The sequence below is a fragment of the Pygoscelis adeliae genome, unplaced genomic scaffold (genome assembly GCF_000699105.1).
Source record: "Pygoscelis adeliae isolate BGI_AS28 unplaced genomic scaffold, ASM69910v1 Scaffold18, whole genome shotgun sequence".
Taxonomy (NCBI): domain Eukaryota; kingdom Metazoa; phylum Chordata; class Aves; order Sphenisciformes; family Spheniscidae; genus Pygoscelis; species Pygoscelis adeliae.
This window is the reverse complement of record NW_008825558.1, coordinates 3,895,469-3,913,457: the sequence shown is the minus strand read 5'-3', so window position 1 is coordinate 3,913,457 and position 17,989 is coordinate 3,895,469. Positions and strand designations below refer to the sequence as shown.

Sequence of the window (17,989 nt, the reverse complement as noted above, 5' to 3'; positions counted from 1 at the left end):
ACCCTCTCTCCTGCGGTTCGCCGCTTAAATTAGTAATGTCTTCACGGTTTGTCTTCCAGGTTACAGTCGTTTCCATTAACCCTTTGGTGTTTACCCCACGATCGACATCTTCCTCACAGGCAAACAAGGCTTTTGGGCCTGTACTGTTCAGTGAAGGTAAAGAAGCCCAACCCAGCCTCATGTACAGCTGTTTATCAAAGTCAGCATCGGTTAACAGCAGAAAGATTGGATTAGGCTAAACAAAGAGTCCTTCTGCTGCTGAAGGGCTGTGTGATGGGCTTGTCTGCAAAAAGAGATTTCTGTGGAACTGGGAATCCTGAACCAAAAGTGAGGTGCCAGAAAGGATGGGGAATTTGTGGGAAGAAAATGACAAAAGGATGTTTTATTCCACTTATCATCTTTTTTATATTGTCACCCCAGGAGTGTGTCTACCCCAGATAGATGGGAAGGCCATTTACAGTGGTGACTCATTGCAGTCATGGTGGAATTTGGGATTTCAGGCCCTACTGTGGCACTGTCAGGTCTGTGCCATGCTGCTCCAAGGAGAAAGCCAGAGCATGTGGCCCAGACAACACTAAAAAATTAGTCTCCGTAATGCAGGTGAATCCTGGGACAGTGAGAGAAATCATAGTTGTACCATTAAATGTATAAACCAAACAAATAAAAAAACCCCAAACCACCACCACCACCGTTAATTCTTTGGGTACCAGCTCTCAACAGTTTATGGACTTCATATGAAGCTTGATGGGTCTTGAGTCGTCTTCCTAAGTGTTTTTGTTACTGTGTTTCTTGGCAGCTTTTTGAATCATTTTTGTATTGCGTCCTTAGAAAAAACATTCTCATGTCACCTTCAGAGACTTTACAGTGATGGTGTTTTGGTGCCACGTATTATTGGCAGACTTAGCTTCAGTCCATTAATGCATCAGAAAGATGTAGCATATTCTGTCATAAATAATCCATAATCAGGCCATTCCCTTCATGTTACTGATGTATTCCAGCTGACAGACTCATGGTCACTTTGTACAAGCTAATTTAATCATTAAATCATATTGGTTTTTCCATTTGTTAAGACTTGAATGAGGTTTGAATTGGTAGACAGGGTGGTTTTAGCAAAGAGCTGGCAGATGTTGTCATTTTTTTAAAGTACGGTTACTGTTCACGGATGTTCTTCAAGTTCATTAAGTCTCAGTGAATACAGAGAATAAACAGTTTTAATAGTTTCCTAGAAGGCTAGTAATTTGCTCTTGTAAAACTTGCACTGGTATGTTAGTCTGGTTGATGTGTCTTTCATGGCCATTGTGATACCTTTCTGTGTTTACTGGGGGTTTTTTATTCCTTTTCCTTTGCTTCAGGTTGAAGAGATGGGAAATGCAGAAAGCAATGCCTACCAGAATCACCTTTGCAGATTTCTTCCTGAGGAGCAGTCTGACATTGATGGAGTATTTGATACCTTATCAGGATTGAGCAGCTCAGCTGGAGCAAAAAATGGCAAAGCTACAAAGAAAACTGTGACTCTGGCAGCACTACAGGCAAGACAATCTATTATTCCTGATATATCTGGGATGTAGTGCATTGAATGTAATTCCAGAAAGAAACCAAAGATGTGGCAATAGTTGCTTTTTAAGGATTGCTCATCTCGATTTAATACTTAATGTTTTGGGGCAGGATGGGCATTTAACTTTTTCTTACAGTTTAACATGAGTAGTGACTTTCAGGTTTGTATTTCTCTCTTAAATTGCACTGCTGGGTCAATTTGCAGCTTTCTTGATTCTGAAGTAAGTTGGGACATATGAAAATATTTTACAGAAACCTGAAAAATGGGAAGAATGTTCTTCCCCCCGGAGTCTATAGTGTGTGATTATTTACAGATTTTCTTGAGAAGCTGTCACAAAGTCAGTTTGTATGTGGTTATATCTTTCTCCCTCAATTGCGTCACTGTCTCTAATCTTTTCACTTGCATTAAAAGGGGGAGAATTCAGTTTTGCTTGATTAAGCTGTGGCTCCCTGTTTTAGCTAATTAACATACATTATGCTTTCTGATTAACTTTGCATTAATTTTCTAATCAAGAAAGAAGAGGAAAATGATTTGCTGCAATACTTGATAACTTCAGTTAGGCAGGAACCAAGTGGCCAAATGAATGTAGTAGTAAAAGTACGTTTTTATATATGTTACACAGTTAGGGGAATCAAATTAAATCTCGATGAAAGAAGCAGGTTGTTTTAAGGTATTTACAAATGCATCTGCGTACAGACCGGCTTTAGCCTTCCTCCAGCCTGGCTGTTCATGAGCTATCACCAGTTTGGAAACAGTGTTGCTGCTGCCCAGCTTTTTCAGCCCTGATAATGTCCAAGAACCTGGTCCTTGGTGTCTGTTATTTGATTGGGACCTGGAAGAAGTTCTCTTTCTAGCTTTGCCCCTAGATCAACGTGACGTTTGATGAACATTTGTATTTAGCCTTCCTGCCTTTTTGTTTGCCAACTTAAATTAAAATCTTTTGAAAGACTGCCTGTAGGTGCCTAATTCCTTAGTGCGGGGACTACTGCAGTGGCATGCCTGCCTCGTAGGTGTCCATGCTCATGCCTGAGCTAGATTGATAACGTAGCAGATTTGATCTAGCAGCAGACTGGTAACATTGACGGGGCCCCAGGCATGACCTCATGTACTCTGCTTAGGCTCTCAGTGCTTTACTAGGAGGAAACTACGTGGCTTCTGGACCAGAGCAGGCTGCACTGCATAGCTTGGAAAGCAGGTAGAGCAGCTATCTCTAGATACTTTCTTGAAGCTATTTAAGACAAGGATTCTAAACTGTCAGAGGTGTGAGTTTTGTTAGATGTTTATTAAAGATTCCCTTTTTACAATCCTCCTTTTTCACACCCCAGGTCTACTCATTGGAATAGCTATAAGCATAACAAAACAGTGCAACGAAGTTAGTGGTGGGTGGGAAAGGGTAGGTAGGTAGTACTGCAGTGTGAAGTAAAAAGCCCTTGAGTATAGTGCTTTTAATTATGTTCCCTGCTGCTTGTCTCACTTCAGGCTCATGCAGCACTTTTAGAAAGCCTCTTAAAGACAGCTGTACCCCCTGTGACCGTCCCTGCCTCAATATGAAGCACTCTAATGTGCAAGACTGCGGCTGCTAATTCTGCTTCTACTGAAATCAATGGGAGTTTTACCACTAATGTCAACAAAAGCAGGGTAGAGCTTGGCATATTGGATCTCGCCCTATATGCACAGCAACAGCCATTAACATCAAATAGGAATGGCCCTGGTGGCTTCAATAGGAGTGGTATTGAGATTGAGCCAGCAATAGATTGGTAATAGCAGCTCCACTGAATAGAGCTGGAGTGCTTTTACGCAGTTGGAGCTCCATTGATTTCAGCATAGTCCCCACTGGGCTACACCCCTGTATATGAGAGTGAAGTCAGGTGTTCAGCATGTTATGCACAGTGCTTTGCACAGTCAGGACACTGTGTAATCATGTCCTAGTGTATGGATGTATTTTAGATGATTTATTTTTAAACCGTGTAATTATCTTGAATGCTGTGAAAGTTTCTTGAATCCAGAGTCAGATCTTTCCCACAGTGTTGCGATGTATGATGATGTATATCACTTAGATTTCAATTCAAAGGGCCAGTCATGCAATTTAGATGAGTAAGTTTTGATTTCGACTGTCTTAACATCAGGGATGCCTTATAAAAATCAGGTGATCTCAATTTTGTTCCGTGCTCGAATTAGATGTTGCTATGCAGAGGGAAACTTCTCAGAATTGTTTCTATGTGTGCGCACGTAGGGTGCATTGTCTCGAGGCCAAAACTGAGATATGGAAAAAAACTTTACTTTCTCATTGTTTTTAAGTATCTGTGAGCTCCACTATCAAAAGCAGGGTTAAAACACATTTTTAAATGTTGGACTGGCAGAGTTGTAAACCTTTACAACAGAGTTATCATATAGAAATCCTTTGCTAATATCCTGTTAACACTTTACAGTGTTGAGTTTTTTTAAGTCTGTGGCATTTGTAGAAAAACAGTATCAACTTAAATCACTAAATTTTATCAGAACGAAGATACTATAAAAATAGAGATTTTTATTTTTCTCTTGGAAAACTAGTCCTTTGATAAAAAATTGTGGCTGATAGGTACTTGGTATTGAAATCCTTCATTCATAGCAGTATCTCTCAGCACAGATTAGCTGGAATATATTAGTTATTCTTCATTTTTAAAACATGTTCTTTGCTCTTTTTCTCGTAGGCGTATACGCGGGAGCCATTACCAGAGCAAATGACTGTTCGGTTATACAACGGAATGAAAAGTATTGGCTTGACTGGGAAATCATCTGGGCTGAGTGAACAGATTGCTAAGGAGCAGTTTGTAATTTTTATGTCAAACCTCTTAAAAGGGAATGCAGATGAGAAGATTACCATAATAATGAGAATGATCTCTAAGACAGAAGGGCCTGTGAAGGGCAAACAAATCCAAGAGGTAAACAGGCAGTTAAATGTGTGTTTGGGGGACAGTGAGAGAACAGAGACGGATAGGTAATTTGAAGGTAGCCTTTAGAACACAAGGTTCAGAACAGAGATTCCTGACTCTTGTATTTTTTTATTCTTTCTACCACTGACACTGATCTGGGACAAACAGTGTAGGCCAACCAGGTTATATGGGATGACCATTTCAGCTGTCAGCTTTTCCATGCTGACTTGCCTACTTTGAGAACCAGGATCTGGATTTTGTGGAGCACACTGACTGATTTGTCTGATGGTTCACAGGCTCACTCTGAAGGGTGCAGAGACTGGCTGTATTTAAAAGCCAGCAAGGGTTGTGGTGTGGCTGGTGCTTCTGGGGATTGAGTAAAATGCTTTCTAGAGCTTTAGTTGCAGGATAGATGTGTGAGTCAAATACGTAGCTTGCAAGGTAGAAGAGCGGGATCTCACAAAACACTAATTCACTGGCAGCTCCTACCACTCCAAAATTTGGACCTCCCCTCCCTCTTTCATGCCATATTTTATGGAGATGCTTTGTGAAGTAACATTTACAAAATGTCTTGAAAAAAGATACTTTTCAAGACCTATGACACTGACATAGCATTTCTGTTATTTCTGATTCGTCATGAAAAGAGAAGTTTCTGCCATTGGGATTGCAGCATTAATACTACTTGACTTCATTTTTAGAAAGTCCTTTGAAGCTCTTGGCAATTTTATTTAAGAAATGCCAAAATGGTGACGTTTTAACCTTTTAAGTTCACAGAGGATCTGATCATAAGTGTAGTCCATGTACTGAGCTACAGGAAGGAACTGAAAGGTTGGAATTTGGAGAATACTAGGGATTCTGCAAGTGGAGTAAAGGCTCTGGCTTCTCAGCTGCTATCAGAATTGAAGCTTGCAGGTAAGTAGCACTGATGCAGTGTATCCCAGAATGGCACAAAGCTCACGTAATTGCTGATCTCACACGAATTTTTCACTTTGGGTCCCATCTTTGAATTTAAATGGTGAGACCAGTACTTCAAACCTAGTGCTTTGCAAATGACTTGGGAATTTTATTTATTTTACCTTACCGTCTTTCTCTCCTAAATTCAGGAGAGCTTTGGTTTGAAGTCCTGGTTTAAGTGGACATGCAAAACTATTTGTCATGGAACACGTCTGTTTTACAAATACCTGACTTACAAGTGACAGGCATTTAGATGCATGTGTATTTGTGACTGTACGTCCTTTTGCAAAGCATAGGTTTACCTTTGCACTGCTGTAATAATAGATTTTGCTGTCTTGCAAAGAACATCTCATAAGTTGTAACTAGGAGTCCCTGTTTCTTAATCATGACAGCCCAACCAATGGATGTCACAGGGAAATGTTTCTCAGTTCTGTGGATGCATCTGTTTAATGTAGTTGACACTTTACTGTCGCTGGCTCCTTTCATATGTGGTTTCATGTCCATTAAAATAATGGAATATTGTGTTTACACTTAAAAATCAACTGCTTATTTTCCAGACTGGGAGACTCACTACTGTTCCTGTGTGTCTTATCATTTAGATGGGACAAAACCTGTGGGTCCTCAGCTGATGGAGACAAATTTTGCTCAGAGTGTCATTGAGGATTGGGTGTACCGAGTTCCACAGATCTCAGTTTTCCTCAGTGTTGTTATCAGGCAAGGCCTCCATGTTCTGCATTCTCTCCCAGACCAAACCAAAGACATACTCAACCTGGTTCCAGGCTGCAAAGGCATCAAAGGAAGAGGACTTGTCAGTCTTTTCGACATCCCATCCATCATATACATCAACTCCCATCTGCCTGCAGAGCTACAGCACAAGTGGCAGCTTTTATTTTCTTCTAGGCTTCATGGAGAAAGCTTTTCACAGTTATGTGGGCATATAGTGAACAAAGGTCCTTGCGTAGTGATCTTAAAGGATGTAGATGGTTATATCTTTGGTGGGTTTGCATCTCACTCCTGGGAGGCGAAGCCACAGTTTCAAGGTAAAACTCAGTTTTCTTCTGGTATCTCATGGCTCTGGTAAACATTGCCTATTCTGTACAGGTACAAGAATCCTGTCCACTTAACGGATACTGTCATTTTACTTTCATGACACGCAGTATTTCTTACACTTCCAAGTGTATTTTCCTGTGGCAAAAATAACACTCATTTTTGAAAAATACATGCTAAGTTATTCCTGCTTTGTACCCAGTCAGGCATATTACTGATTAATGTTTCTAGTTTGTCTGTTATTTGATAAGACTTTTAAAACTGCAAGACTTATTGACCATGGAACAAGTTTTCTTTTCAGTGAAATCTATCAACCCTTGTAGCTGCATAGGTTGAAAATGAAATGAAAATGAAGGAAATATAGCATAGACGATGAATTAGAGTTTAAATAACATGTCCAGCAGGTGGCAATCTTCCATCTCAGAACAGATGAGCCGAACACCAGGCTAAGCCTCCTGTTGCCATCTGTGCACTGTCTTGTCTTTGTTTCCCTTTTAAAATCCAGCAGCAAAAGGGTCCTCTGGACAAGCTAACCTTTTTGTTCCCTTGAAACCTCTGGGGAGAAGAGAGGGTTTTTTTGTAACTCTTTGGAAAGAACTTTTGTGATGGCTTTCCGAAAAAAAATTTTGGACTCTCTAATCTGTCCTGCTGGGAATCCTCACGTTTGCTACATTAAAAACTCAATTCCTATACTTAATTAGTATTTGATAATTACCACTTCAGTCAGTTAATATAATGTTATGTTACATTGATTACGCAACACTTCCCTTGTATTTTTTCCTGATAGAATAACACATGTAGGGTACTAAACAATCACACTAAAGGTCCCTTTGAATACCAAACTGGGCATAATGAAAATTGTACTCTAAATCATTGACCCTAAACTGATCTATATATCAATATAGTCAGAATGAAGGGTGTCTGCACTCATATCAGTTTGTACGGATCTAGCGGTTGGCCAGTTTTAGATGGTACAATGCAAGCCCGTGACAGGTGTACCCTTACAAAGTCATGTAATGTACTAGTCATGCCTCTAACTCTGCCCTTGGTCACAGCTGTATAATCGCATTGATTTCTGTGACCCTGCACAGAGTTAACTGAGAATAAACAATAGGTCTAGGTCTTGATGAGAGGTAGGTATTGGCTTTCTGAGATTGCAGCTGCTATCTCTGATTTATTCAGCTGCACTTCTTCAATATTTTTCTCCTGCCCTATTTGTAGGCGAGTTATTGCTTGGCCAGTTGTCTGACCTCAGATGCTTTTCTGTTTACAGGTGACAACAGATGCTTTCTGTTTTCTGTTTTCCCCTCTCTTGCTGTGTACACATATACTGGGTACAATGACCACTACATGTATTTGAACCATGGCCAACAAACAATGCCAAATGGCCTTGTAAGTATTAAGAAATGATTTGGAAATTGGATTTGTGGCTGGTGTTCAGAAGTGTTTCATGGTTTTTGCTTCTGTTACTGTGAGCAGATTTATTTCACTTGTTATTCTCTGAGGAAGTTTTCATCCCTTCCCTGTGCTATTTGTGCCACATTTTTAGTAGGAGAATTTTTTTCTTTTTTTGCGTTAAAGCATCAGTGTAAAGTGTGAACTATGGATAATGATGAAGAACCGCTTACAGTACTGATAGAGTCTATACTTTTCTTTACAGTTGATATGTATATTGAAATACTGATTTAACTAAGGTGGAATTTATTTGTGTTTGACCCAAGTAGGTGGGCTTTATGTGGGTTAGATTTATGGAGGTTCTGGGGAGAAATCTTTTTGCCAAGTTCGGTTATCACGCAAGCCCTTCTAGCCGTCCTCCCTGTTGTCTGGAAGAATTGACTGCATGTATCCACATCACTGAAGCAGCGCAAGCTAGCTGATCTGTGTAATTGAGGATCCTTCCACTGGCTGTTCTCACTGCCACGCTAACTGCTTTTTAAATTATGGAAGGCTGAGAAAGCCCAACAGAATTAGCGTACAAGAGTTGCATGTAGGCTGCTGCTGTTGTGTAATTACAGTGGCAGAAGCTCCTTTTACTCCACAAATGAGCTCTCCAGATGCAGAGGAGTTTCTACAGAGCTACAACACACTGCCTATTTTGAAAAGTGCCTTACAGTTTTGTGGCATTATGTGCCCATAACTTTGGGAATTGCAGCAGTCTGGAGTAAATTTGCTCTGAAGAAAGCAAACAACATCAAAGTACATTATTTGTTTCTGTAGATACTTTTCTAAACGGAAGAGAGGCAGCAAAACCGAGCACTTCCACCCTGTTTAAAATGTTCCAATTTTCACTGTTTAAAATGGAACTGTTAGTCAATAAACAAAACCCAGTGAGCTACGTTTCTGACACAATACACAGCTGAGGTGCTTGCAGATACTGGTATTCTGGAAAGCATAGAGGGAGGGCAGTATCACTCAGGTAAATTCTTGTTTGTCTTCAGGAATACTGGATTTGGGTACAGAAGCACAGGTTCACTCAGACTACCCTTTTTCACCTACCCATAGAAGAGTGGCATAAATACTGAAAATAGTAATTTATACTCTTGGTTTCATAACTTGTCCAGTCTGTTTTACATGCGCAGCAAGTGTTTAGTGTGCTGCTTTGGTTCACAGGGTATGGGTGGACAACACGGTTACTTCGGACTCTGGGTAGACAGTGACTATGGGAAGGGACACAGCAAAGCAAAACCTCGATGTACCACCTACAACAGCCCCCAGCTGTCAGCTAAAGAGGATTTTACACTGGATGCCATGGAAGTTTGGGCAGTGGGAGACCTCCCTGAAAGTGCAGGGGTAGGTGAACAAAACTGAAACCTATGCAATTCTGTCCTGATTGGAATGGGAGATACAAATGCAAAGCTTGCAGTGGCAGTTTTCTGATTAAACACTGTCTCTCTGTTGTAATGAATAATGTTTTCTTTAACTGGCTCTGTGGTGCCATATATTTTGTAGCAAGTAAATAGCAAAACAGTAGTGGCATTATTGAGAGTGCCAACAAGAAATAACATCAGGAGCCATGAAATGATAGAGTCAGAAGAGCCGTACTTTATTCTGAATTTTGAAAGGCCTTTCTGATATTGAGGAATGGTCTCCAGAAGGAACCTCCTTGGAGGGGTTTATTTGTAAAACAGAAAGCAAGTACTGGAAGCTCACAAGTAAAGCCTAATCTATAGCTCAGGAAAAGAACCCAAAAGATTTCTTTATCAGTAACTTTAAATTTACTATAGTTTTACAGTAAATTTATGTCAATAGATTTATGCTAGTCTTTCTGCACCTGGTTTATTTCTGGGAATGAGTAGGAGACCTCTTTCCAGTCTCCTCTGTCCCTGTACTTTATTCTCTTATTAAACTGTCTGGTCTCCACATTTTGGTGGTGGTTTTTTTTTTTTAATTTTAATTTCTTTTCATCTAAATTCCTGTGCTCTGTCTGTTCAGAGGATACGTAGCTCTAAATAGAAACAGAACAAATTGTTTACAAAAAATGTTGACTTGTACTTGAATCTCTTCTTTATAAAAAAGTTCACATCTCCACTTCAAACTGAGGTCAGGTTAACCAAGATGTTCTGGCTGGCTTGTAACCTGCATAAACTTGAAATAGTTTACTGTCATCTTAGGAAAAGTTTATGACTATTTTGTGTACCTGCAGCAATAAAATCATTTGATGTATCCCAGTGAATCTTAAATGCCTTACTTGGAAAGTATATATGCTTCACTGTGACAAGCTTGCAAACCAGATTACTTGTAGAGTTTTGAGTATGTCTCTTTCTTGTAGCCTGATATTGATTAATTCATAATGACATTTTAAATTGACTATATTTCATTTTGTTTTGAAGACAAAAGGTAAGAAGAGTATCCTGGATGTAGATCCTGAGGCTCAAGCCTTATTAGAAATGACTGGAAAAAGTCGTCAGAGCGAAGGTCTACGAGAACCCGTTGAAGAAGAAGATGATGATGATGATGATAACTAAAAGAATCACAGTAACATGAAAAACCTTTTCTTTTTTTTGCTCTTGAGTGTTAATGTTCCTTGGACAGGATATTTTTTCCTCATTTTTTTCCTTACATTTACCTAATTATCATACTTATGTAATGTTTAGGTCCAATACAATATCCTGCCTGAAGGGTTTTGTTTGGGGAGGACAGAAAAATTAACTAGGTACTTAATCATTAGACACCTCTAAGTTCTAGCTGAGTATGAATTTGCTAGCATTCCTGATAGATCCTGTCTGCATACAGAATTAAAAACAAAAGATGGAAGTTATTGACAGTACGGCTTACTGACTTGGAGAATTGATATGTATTTATAGAAAGACTGTTCAAGACACTGATTATGGCTCTTATACCTCAGCTGCACATATTTATCTGCATGCAATGAAATTAGTCAGCGAAGCTTGCAAATTGTAATGATGTCTTACATTGGTAAACATAGAATAGTCCACGTGATTCCATGTGAAGGATGCTATTAATTTGCATTGCTCCAGTTAAAGCATTAAATTTCATGTTTTCTAAGTCAGATTTTCAGCAAGTGACTCTATACAGGCTGTAAAATGTCCAGAATGCTAAGTATACAGTATCCAGTTTTATAATACTACACTACACTACACCTTAGTGCGTTTCACTTAAGAGGTTTCTGCAGAAATTTGCCTATTGCTTTTTAAACTCAGTAGAACAGAGCCATTGGGAGTCATTCAGCCATATTTATCCTAAGAATGGGCCATACCTCCCCCAGAAATCCTCTAGGGAAGGTACTTTCTTTAGTAGCCTCACTTGAGACTGGAGTAAAAGATCAGGCTGCAAAAAGGATTAAGTAAGAAGCATGCACAGTTAATTGGGAATAGTATCTGCAGATACCTTATAAAAAAACCCAAACAACCAGGGTTATGTCTGTAACGTTTAAAGACGACTGCTGCACGCTTTATTTCCACACAATTAATCATTACTGTATTATGGAAATGCCTGCAGTATGAAATGTAACTAGTGGGTTGGGGGGTTTGCTCTGTTTTGTTGGCTGTTCACCAGTCAACACCAGTTTTGTCAGGTCTCTCATACTCAGGGCTTTTTCTACTTGAATCTGTTCACATCTATCAGTAATTATTAGTTTGACCTTGCTAATTCTATGTATAATTAACTCGTGAAAAATAACCCTAATTTCTACCAGGGACTGTCATTTCTAACTCAGCAAATTGTGTGTTTGGTTATTAGTATGTATGATTGTCAGTCTTTCTCCTCCTAAGGAGGAGGACTGTATCAAGTCCCCTTCGTCCTAGCATGAGTTCGCCTTCCGTGCAGCTTAGAGCAAAAAATGTGCTGTAACAGTATAAAATTACTGCGATTCCTGATCCTGTGGCCTTCCTTCAAATTCTTTCCCTTAGCATTTTCTTGTATGTGGTCTTTTTTTTTTTCCACCTGATGTTTTTCACAGGGAGCCAGATTTGAATATTCTGAATAATCTGCACTTGTGCCTTAATGTAGATCCCATTTTAAAAAATTTTATTAAACAATATGAATTTAGGCTTGAAAGGAGAGCATGAAGAAATCACTCCAGCCAGACATCCTAGAACTCAGCTGTGCATTTTGTATGCTACCTGAACTAATGATGGGGGCATATATGCTATTTGGTCTAGTATAGAGTATGTGAAAGACCTGAGCTAATGTCCTTTTAACTTGTATTTGCTTAAATAAACCAGATAGTCTCCCAAGTTTGTAACACATGGAAAAAAATGTAAGCATTAAAACAACTACACTGATACTTTTGTATCATTTTCTTCTCTTTATATTTTAATAAGAATTTTAAATGGTACAAAGTAGGGAGTGCTATATAGACAGCAAGTAAGTACATGATGCTCTCTCTATGTGTGGTGATGCTGGCTTTTGTTTTAACATTCTCCCCCCATAAGCCTCAGAGGTATTCTTCACTTAGGCATTGACTAAGCGTACTAAATACTTGGCATACAGGAGTGAGACATAGTTGAATTTCTGCAGTTACACATAAAATAAACAACTAGACTTTCTTTTCCTTCCATTACAAGGCAGAGACTTTTCTTTGAGGACTGAAACCATTTGCAACGATTTTTAAAAAAATAGTGAGCAGACAGCTTTGCAGACTCTATCTAGGGAGAGTGAATTGCACAAAGCTACTCTTCACCAAAAGTATTTCAGTGGCCAAGTTCTCTTTGATTTTGAATAAATATCAGTATAGCTGGTTCTTTCTAGGCTATGAATCCAAAACATAATCTTGTTTAAACATCCTCTTGTGAAGATCAGCATAGCATTTTGACCTCTGAAATTGTGTTTTATGACAAGTTTATATTTGAGACTCTTCATCTTCACTTTGAAGTGAGGGTATTAAGCTGGGGCAAGAAGAAAACTGACACTATGGCACTTCTACCAAATGTATCAGTGAGGCATTGTTTACTAGGAAACTACTAATCCAAGCAGCAGATGGGCTTATTCAAAATTGTTCTTTAAATGTAAAAGATTGGCTTGGAAGAGGCTCAACATTTTTTTTACTGAACCTAACGATTAAGCAATCTGTGCTTCGTGTTCATGCATCTAAAAATGTCCAGAAAGCCTTTGTCAGCAGTGGGCTTAGCTATGATCTAAACACCTCTCAATCACTTTTATGCAGCTGTTGATCCAACTGCAAAGCTTAACATCCCTGCTACGTATGTGAGCCATCTTTATTCTCATGTGCTTGTGCAAGCGAGTCCCTTCCCCATTAAATGCATCCACTACTGTGCATCAGATCAGATCAGATCAGCCTTCTGCTTTGCTCCTATTAGTCATATAGGCACACAAAAATCACTGTGGTGTTCGGCAGAAGCTGACAGCCGAGGGGTGGCACTTTAGCTCGCTACTCTTTGTTTGGCATCTCCCCACAGTTTCCTTGAGAGTCTTGCTGAATCAAGGCTAGATATCTGGGAATCTAGAAACACTATAGATTGACTATAGGAGAAGAAGTGCTAGTGAAAGCAGGTCTTTTCCATTCTTGTAATTTAATATAAAAGGATGGGTCTAAATCAAGAGTCTCGTTCAGATCTTTATCTGTAACATTTTAAAATGTAGATTTTTATTAATAAAAATCATTTTGATTTAAATAAATAGAATTTCAGTTTATGCACAATAGATTTTTCTGTACAGGTGTGAAACTGCTTTATTTTGTCTGGGACTGTCACAGCATTCTTGACATATAGATCAACGTTATAAAAATATACCTGATCTTGGTTTAAAACAGGAGCCGCTCCGGAGGTTTCTGTAGGCAGCTCAGACCACTCAGGTAGAGCATGTAGAAGGAACAGACTCTGGAGTAGGAAGGACTGTCGGTACAGATTCACTTGAGTATCTTCAGAAAGGATGTGTGGCGTCAGAAAACGGTGCTTTTGAATTATCCAGCATCACAGCTCCGTTCCAAGTGTATCTTTAGAGGAAGTTTGCATCAGTTATGACACCCCTTTGTGTGTTTCGGTTGGTGGCAGCAGCGTTTTTCACAGAGTTTGACGAACTCAGACACAATGAAAACTGAGGAAGCCAGTCCAGTCAGAAACAGCAGGTCTGCCGAGAGGAAACAGAGCGGAGATGAACACAGTGGAGAGCTGGATTTTGCGCTGGGCAGGAATCCCCAGTTAAGGGCCTTCCTGCAGTGGGTATTTGTGCTGGTGTAACTCCATAGATGTATGGCCTAGCTATGCTTTTGCTAGCTGTAGAATTAGAGAAACGACTGCGATAGACAAGGAATACCCATACACTCTGTTGGTATAGTCCACTTGATGGGTGGTAACCTCTGCGTTAATCATTTGGGATCCTTGAGCCCTGCTTCTAACAGCATGCCCAATGGAGATGCAATACAATGTAGTGTGGTAGAGTTTGCTTGGACTGATTCAAATGGTAAAATATGCATTGCATTTCAGCTAGGAAACATTCACCCTGCTTTTCCCAAATGGAGTGATTGCATAATGATCCTAGATTTATGTAGAGAAATATCATCATACGGAGCTTGTGGAAGATCTTGGCATGTCTCCATTTACACGCATTTATGTGCAGTAAATCAAAATTCAAAACCTAGACTGGGATATTATCATTAAATACTACTGCTATCTGTGCATAGCTATGTGTACATATATAGGTACAGGAGCTGTTGATTGATTTCCCCTACCAGCAATCTGTTGGGAGCTATCATGTAACAATTTGGCAATTGCATCTGCTTTTTAAAGTAGCTTTAATGAAAAAAACCACATTATTTATTTTGCAACTTACCTAGCACTCCCAAATTCTCTGTCTGGAAGATCTTCTGTAATGGAGGGACGTATATAACAGCCAGCTGTCCCAAAAATGACCCAAGGACAGAATACAAGAACATGCGGTTTCGAAAAAAGCCTATTTCAAATATCAGCTTTGTCTAGAGAAGGGGGGAAAAAAAAGAGAAATGTAACATTTCCCAGTCTCCTGTTGGTACTCGAATGTCACGCTGTTTCTTTGCATGCAAACGCCATTATTTTTTGAAGTTACATGAATGCGAACTTAGGCAGAGCTACATAGTTGAAAGTGTAGTTGCAGTTGAACTATGATGGATAACTTCATTTATAAAGGTGATAAAAATCGTGTGGCTTTAAATTACATTAAAGAAACCCCTTCGTATGCAAAATACTAGTATTCTGATGTTTATGTTAGTGTTTTGAGACAAGAAATTACTGCTGACAGAGCGATCTCACCTGAGAGCGGCATGTCAGGGCATTGAAGAGGTCAAAAAACACAAAACAGGTAAAAGTCATTGTTGTGGTTCGAGGAGTTATGCCACTTTTTGGATTCTGAAAGCACATGTAAAAATTCAGGGATCAGTTAAGCCTTACAAAAACATATCAATTCAACAGACGAATTAAATATTCCCTTTAATGACCCCAGTCAATTCGAAGGGTAGTAAAACAAAGGAATAAATCTAGTTCTAACCATTATAGATAGCATTAATTTCTCTCTGCTAATGATTGAGTTTATGGTCTTATCAACCATGTTTTGAATTCTTAAACTGATGTGGAATTTGAGTGAAGAATATTGTAAATTAATTGACTTAAACTGCTACAGTAACAGTCACTATTTACTAATAGCGATTCATAGTACTTAGGTACTTGGCATTTTCTACTTACATGGAAAGCTAGAGGTGAAAAGTACCTTAAAGCATTGAAATTATATCAAGTAATAGTTTTCCCACTCTAGATAGGAAGCTCCAAATCAGGGGCAACACAGGAATGCAGAAGCAGAGCTAGGAGCTGGCCCTGGTTTCTTAACCCTCTGCCCGTCCTGATCCTTCCCCACGGGATGTATTTCAGAAAGTCCTTCACATGTACTTCAGAAATTGCCCTTCACTTTGTTTTCCACCCTGATGAAAACAAGATACGATTGCAGATTTCCCTCACCTCCTTCCAGAAGACAAAGAGGGTTCCACTGATGATAATTATAGCTGACATGAAGATTTTCAGGATCAATGATTTGCTGAGTATAGAATCCGTGATACGTCGGGGTGGCTGTTTGATAGTATCCCTATCAACAGGTTCAACTCCCAAGCTGCCTCAAAGAGAAGCAGAGGGACGTGTTTAGTTCATGTGGATCATCCCGAAACGGTACTGTTGATAAAACAGGGTGGATCTGGAGGATGAAATTCTCTGAGGTACGGTGTGAGAGATCAGTACTCTGGTAGGATTACATAAGGCCCCAGGTTTGTCCGAAACACCTACCCCAAAGGCCTTTTTTGCATAATGAGCTGCTAAAATGATGTATTAGACTACCATAGTACATCATATCAGTATCCCATCCCAGAGGGGGAGCTAGCTGTGAGATGGTGGACAACATCTCTCCAACGTTGTGGAAGTACAATTGTAATTAGCAGTAGTTGTAATTAGCGGGTGGATGAGGTTCCTAAGTCTTGTGATTTTGGGGCATATACCACCATATGTTCCCAGTATTCCCCTGCCAGTCAGATCTGCAGGGCTACTAGCAGGTCATGCACCCAGGACAACAGACCATTCGTAGCAAAAAAGTGGAATAGTTAAGTGATTCCACCACAAAACAGGAATACGTAAAACCTCAAGTAAACCTGAAGTAAATGTGTTTGGAGGGACCAGGAGGGACTAAAAGTACAACTTGTCTTATCTAACCACCAAATGACTGCTGCATTGATAAGAGATCGTAACAGCTTGTGTTCCTGAGCCAAATTCAGACATACTAAAAGCAAGAATATTTTGCTCATTTGACTCTCCCATACCTCTGGGCTGGCGGCCCATCCATGATGATGTTGATCCATAAGATCTGCATAGCATTGAGTGGATTTGGTAGGTTGAGCACTGTTGACAGAGTAATTAGGCTCAAAGCTGAAATGCTCCTGCAAAGCACAGAAGAACATTATTCTGCATGACCTCACCTAAAAAGTGCCTTCACTGGAATCGAAGCAAACAGGAACTTACGTGCTCAACTGGAACCGGACAAAATTTTTTATGTTGTAAAATATTCCTTTTCCCTCTTCTATTGCATTCCTGGAAGAGAGAGGAGAGTTTATTAAATAACTAGTACTCACACTATTTTACATTGAGCTCCCTGTGATACTCAAAATACAAGGTGTCTTCTCTAGCACTTATTTCAGATGAAATTCAGACCCCGGCTTGGGAGGACATCAATGCAGCGTCTCAGTTAAAATGACTTTATCAGGACCAGTAGATCTGAAAACCCTGCTTCATACGGCCAGATCTTGGTTCATAAAGCAGGCATGTGAGCTATTTATATCCTCACTCTACTCTGCCTGCTCTCTCTGTTGTTACGAACCAACAGAGCATTGCAAATTATGTCTTTCCTCTGAGCTTCCTGGATAAGGCAGAGAGCACAAGTTACGATCTACCCAGACTTCTAGGAGCTTTCAAATCCCCGGTTAGCTACAGCAGTGAGAAACCAGGGCTTTCAGATGGAAGGTAGCTTTGTCACCACGACTTGAAACAAAAATTCATTGCCGTGTATGCAACTGAAAATGAGCCAGACCCACACTAGGTATCTCCACTTACTGCCTGTTGACTTACATGTCCGGCATCTTGCGTCATTGCCAGGGCCAGTCACATAACAGACCTGTTGCAATGGATAGCCAGAAAGTAGCTGAAGTAAGAAAGCGTCTGATAGTAAGAAAGTTGCCAAACCTACATTACTGTTGAGAAGTCATCGTCCACGAGAATCATGTTGGCAGCCTCTTTGCTGACGTCTGTACCAGCTTGTCCCATTGCAATCCCGATATCAGCAGATTTAAGGGCCACGGCGTCGTTAACACCATCTCCTGTCATTGACACAACAGCACCAGCCCTCTGCAAAGCCTGTGAGAGTGGAGAGACAAGAGAGACTGAAGCCAGGAGAAGATAAGTAAGTCCTGTTGGCAATCACAGGATTTGCACATGAAAGAGCAGAAGCGCTATGTGACATTGAGGGTAAAGCAGACTCAGCAGCCCACTGAGGACAAAACTCAGACCAAGAATTCAGAGGTCGGATTTTCAGGAGTATA

At 39.9% G+C, this 17,989-nt stretch overlaps 2 protein-coding genes across 3 annotated transcripts in view; one reads left to right on the top strand and one right to left on the bottom strand.

The window, feature by feature from the left end:
- The first annotated feature begins 60 nt into the window (after nt 1-60).
- Nucleotides 61-11,328, top strand: TLDC1 (TBC/LysM-associated domain containing 1). 2 transcript variants are annotated; one of them, XM_009332312.1, is made up of 8 exons: nt 61-156; nt 1,353-1,529; nt 4,246-4,476; nt 5,235-5,379; nt 6,021-6,461; nt 7,742-7,860; nt 9,079-9,258; nt 10,299-11,328. In XM_009332312.1, the coding sequence occupies exons 2-8, from the start codon at nt 1,362-1,364 to the stop codon at nt 10,431-10,433; spliced, it is 1,419 nt and encodes a 472-aa protein (XP_009330587.1). In that variant the 5' UTR covers nt 61-156; nt 1,353-1,361; the 3' UTR covers nt 10,434-11,328. The 2 variants fall into 2 exon arrangements, with proteins under 2 accessions (XP_009330587.1, XP_009330586.1); XM_009332311.1 differs by lacking the exon at nt 61-156 and adding an exon at nt 263-327.
- An 810-nt stretch (nt 11,329-12,138) lies between these two features.
- Nucleotides 12,139-17,989, bottom strand: part of ATP2C2 (ATPase, Ca++ transporting, type 2C, member 2) — a 29,345-nt gene continuing 23,494 nt past the window's right edge. Inside the window, exons 21-27 of the mRNA XM_009332310.1 lie at nt 17,638-17,804; nt 16,917-16,985; nt 16,718-16,834; nt 15,873-16,020; nt 15,174-15,269; nt 14,719-14,860; nt 12,139-14,016 (exon numbers count right to left, since the gene is read on the bottom strand). Coding sequence (XP_009330585.1) covers nt 13,901-14,016; nt 14,719-14,860; nt 15,174-15,269; nt 15,873-16,020; nt 16,718-16,834; nt 16,917-16,985; nt 17,638-17,804 — 855 coding nt within the window. The 3' untranslated portion in view covers nt 12,139-13,900. The remainder of the gene's footprint in view (nt 14,017-14,718; nt 14,861-15,173; nt 15,270-15,872; nt 16,021-16,717; nt 16,835-16,916; nt 16,986-17,637; nt 17,805-17,989) is intronic.